Source organism: Salvia splendens, chromosome 16, assembly GCF_004379255.2.
Source record: "Salvia splendens isolate huo1 chromosome 16, SspV2, whole genome shotgun sequence".
Classification (NCBI taxonomy): domain Eukaryota; kingdom Viridiplantae; phylum Streptophyta; class Magnoliopsida; order Lamiales; family Lamiaceae; genus Salvia; species Salvia splendens.
In genome coordinates, this window is record NC_056047.1 from 9,288,111 (window position 1) to 9,291,263 (window position 3,153).

At 36.2% G+C, this 3,153-nt stretch overlaps 1 protein-coding gene across 1 annotated transcript; it reads left to right on the forward strand.

The window, feature by feature from the left end:
- The first annotated feature begins 529 nt into the window (after positions 1-529).
- Positions 530-2,055, forward strand: LOC121770819 (transcription factor MYB106-like). Its single transcript, XM_042167594.1, has 3 exons — positions 530-864; positions 934-1,063; positions 1,271-2,055. The coding sequence occupies exons 1-3, from the start codon at positions 732-734 to the stop codon at positions 1,908-1,910; spliced, it is 903 nt and encodes a 300-aa protein (XP_042023528.1). The 5' UTR covers positions 530-731; the 3' UTR covers positions 1,911-2,055.
- The last annotated feature ends 1,098 nt before the right edge of the window (positions 2,056-3,153 follow it).

Here is a 3,153-nt window from a genome sequence, read left to right on the forward strand (position 1 = left end):
CATCGATGGAGACGATTTAAATAAGACGACGGCGCTTGCCCGGTATATAACTATGTAGAAGAGGAGAGTAAGAGTTAACCGGGACGGATGTAATGTATTACTAGGGGGCAAATGCCCCTCCTCAAATATATTGCTTACTATTTTATTTAATAATTTTGCAAAAAAATTAAAATTTCTTTATATTTGTCTCTCCTTAAATTCTCAAATTTCCTATAGATATAATTTTGCCCCCTTCCATTTACATTCCTGGATCCTCCCTGAAAGTAAGTACACTGTTCGAAATCCCAATACAAAATCTTAGTGGCCCCTGCAAATTATGTACTAACCCATATGTACTACTCATCATTTATAAGGCTGCTCTCACCCTGACGTCATCACACCATTAATTTCTTTGACACAATAATGGTCATAAATTTAATGTTTCTCTTTTATCATTTCGGTTGCGCAGATGCTGAGAATTTTGTTAGTTATAAAATCAACGTGAAAACATGCCTTAATTTCTCAAAACACATGCCTCAAATACTACTTTTAGCAAACTAACAGTATATAATTTCTTGACACACTATATATGCATGCCATCATTGATCATACCATCACCATATATATATATATATCTCCTGCAACTGAAAAAGGCACTCTCCTATATTCTAGGTTGCTAACAAGATTAATTGACTAGGGTCTTAAAGTTAGTTATAATTCACATCCCTTTTTGGAAAGTAACAAATCAAACAATGGTGAGATCCAATGGCCAGGAGAAGATGGAGTTGAAGAAAGGTCCATGGACTCGTGAGGAAGATCAGAAGCTTCTTGCTTATATTGAAGAACATGGCCATGGAAGCTGGCGTTCCCTCCCTGCTAAAGCTGGTAACTATTAAGTAATTTATAGTATATTCATTTTATTTTTATTATACAAAATGATTATCTTGTTTTTAGGGTTACAAAGATGTGGGAAGAGCTGTAGATTGAGATGGACTAACTATCTTAGACCAGATATCAAGAGAGGCAAATTTAGCTCCCAAGAGGAGAAAGCCATTATTCGACTCCATGCCCTTCTTGGCAACAGGTCTGAAACCTCCATTCCAAAATTTTATTTTTATTTTTATATATAAACGATTTTACACCAAAAAAATCACATATTAGGGTTTCATAAATGTATATTACAATTAGAAAAACAAAAGATTAACGTATAACGGACAATTGTGTCCTCAACTTTGGTCATTTTTCAAAATATTTGAATTGTGTCTTTAATTTGGTTTTTACGTAATCTTAGGTGGTCAGCTATAGCAACCCATTTACCAAAGAGAACAGACAACGAGATCAAGAACTACTGGAACACCCGCCTCAAGAAGCGGTTGACCCGGATGGGGATCGACCCGGCCACCCACAAGCCGAAGGAGAGCCCGGGCGGCTCGGCCCAGTCAAGGCAGGCGGCCGTCGTCAGCCACATGGCTCAGTGGGAGACCGCCCGCCTCGAGGCCGAGGCCCGCCTCGTCCGAGAATCAAAACTTCAGTCCAAACTTCAACTCCTTCAGAAAATCTCCGTTCCACCACCGCCTCCTCCGGCCTGCCTAGACGTGCTCAAGGCGTGGCAATCGTCCAACACCAGCAGCGGCGGCCTTTTCGTCGTATACTCGCCGACTTCAACCCTAAACTTTTCTATTAACAGCGCTGGAGTTGGTAAATTAAACGGGTACGTGGAAGAGAAGGGCATGTTCAACAATTTGGTGCAGGATGATATTTCGTTGTGTTCTATGAATAATCTAGAAGCTTCCATGGATCCGACGTTGTTGAGCTCCGATTGCTACAACAGTGGGACGAGCTCTTACGCCGGAGAGTTGGAAGATAACAAGAATTATTGGAATGAATTGCTTAATTTAGTGAATTCTCCAGTGGAATCGCCTGTGTTTTAGTTGTTTGTCATTTTATAATTGGTTAGTAGCTATTTGAATGAAGTCTCTACACAATTATGTATGTATGACAAACTTTGGAGTTGTATTTAGTGTATCAGTGTGTGATTAGTAAGGTATGACCTGCCTTATTAGTGGTTAATTATAATTACAAACTACTACTACTTCTATTCCTGCACAATCATTATTTGCTTTGTAGTCCATCGGAGTATCAAAGAATAGATAGTGTAAATCTAGTTTTTTCGGTATTCAATTCTATACATATGCATTTCGAATTAGACATATTTTTCGGCATTGTATACACTGCAATTAGGTTATTATGTACAATGAATGCACTTAAGTCATTAACCATTGCAACAAACTTTTAATCACAACATATTTTCACATCGTGGATTATTGGAAAACGACAAAAAAGATTGATCATAAAATAAATCTTATAAATCTGCTACCTAAGGTAATAATCTAGGCGGTTGATCACTTATGCAAGGGCTATCTTAGTTTTGCTATAAGAATTGATTTTTAAGTATATGTTGCAACTGAAAATAAAAGATATAAATAATTTAATCATCTGGAATTTCATTATTTTTTAATATATAATATTTATTGGAGTACTTTTAAAAAATTTGGAGAAATTAAAAAAATGTATGAAAAAAAACAATTTTCAACATAGCCCAGTTAAGCAAAGTGGACCTGAGTTTGGTTCGATCCAAATTTATAGAAATTCATTTGGGCCACTATAGTTGAAGGTATAAAACAAGCTGGGCTTGGGCTTGGGCCGGCCAATTTTTGTATTAGCCTGACCCCATCTGACAACTCTATTTAGTACAAGTCAATAGTTTATCTCATTGTTACATTTTTTTGTGCAACGGATTAAATAACATGGCTTCGTGAAGTCTAAACTCTAAAGGGTTGGAATACAATATTTTTGAAGACGTCTACATTATTTTTAAATCATTCTATTATTCAGAGGAATTTAAAGGTTGTTTTTTTTTCAGTGGATGGAGAATAGGATGCCTTACGTATTTACTGTATCATTTTATCTGCCAATCGATATGGGAATTGACCGTTTCAATAGTTTATACCTAAAAGTAAATAAGCCTCTGAAATTTCAGTACAATATTTGATACTAAAATAATAGTAATTCCACAACAACCACTCATCCGATGATGGTAAATGACGTGTCAACAAATAACATATTTCATGTATCCAAATAATTGGAAATCCTAAATTACCTAAATCTTTTGGT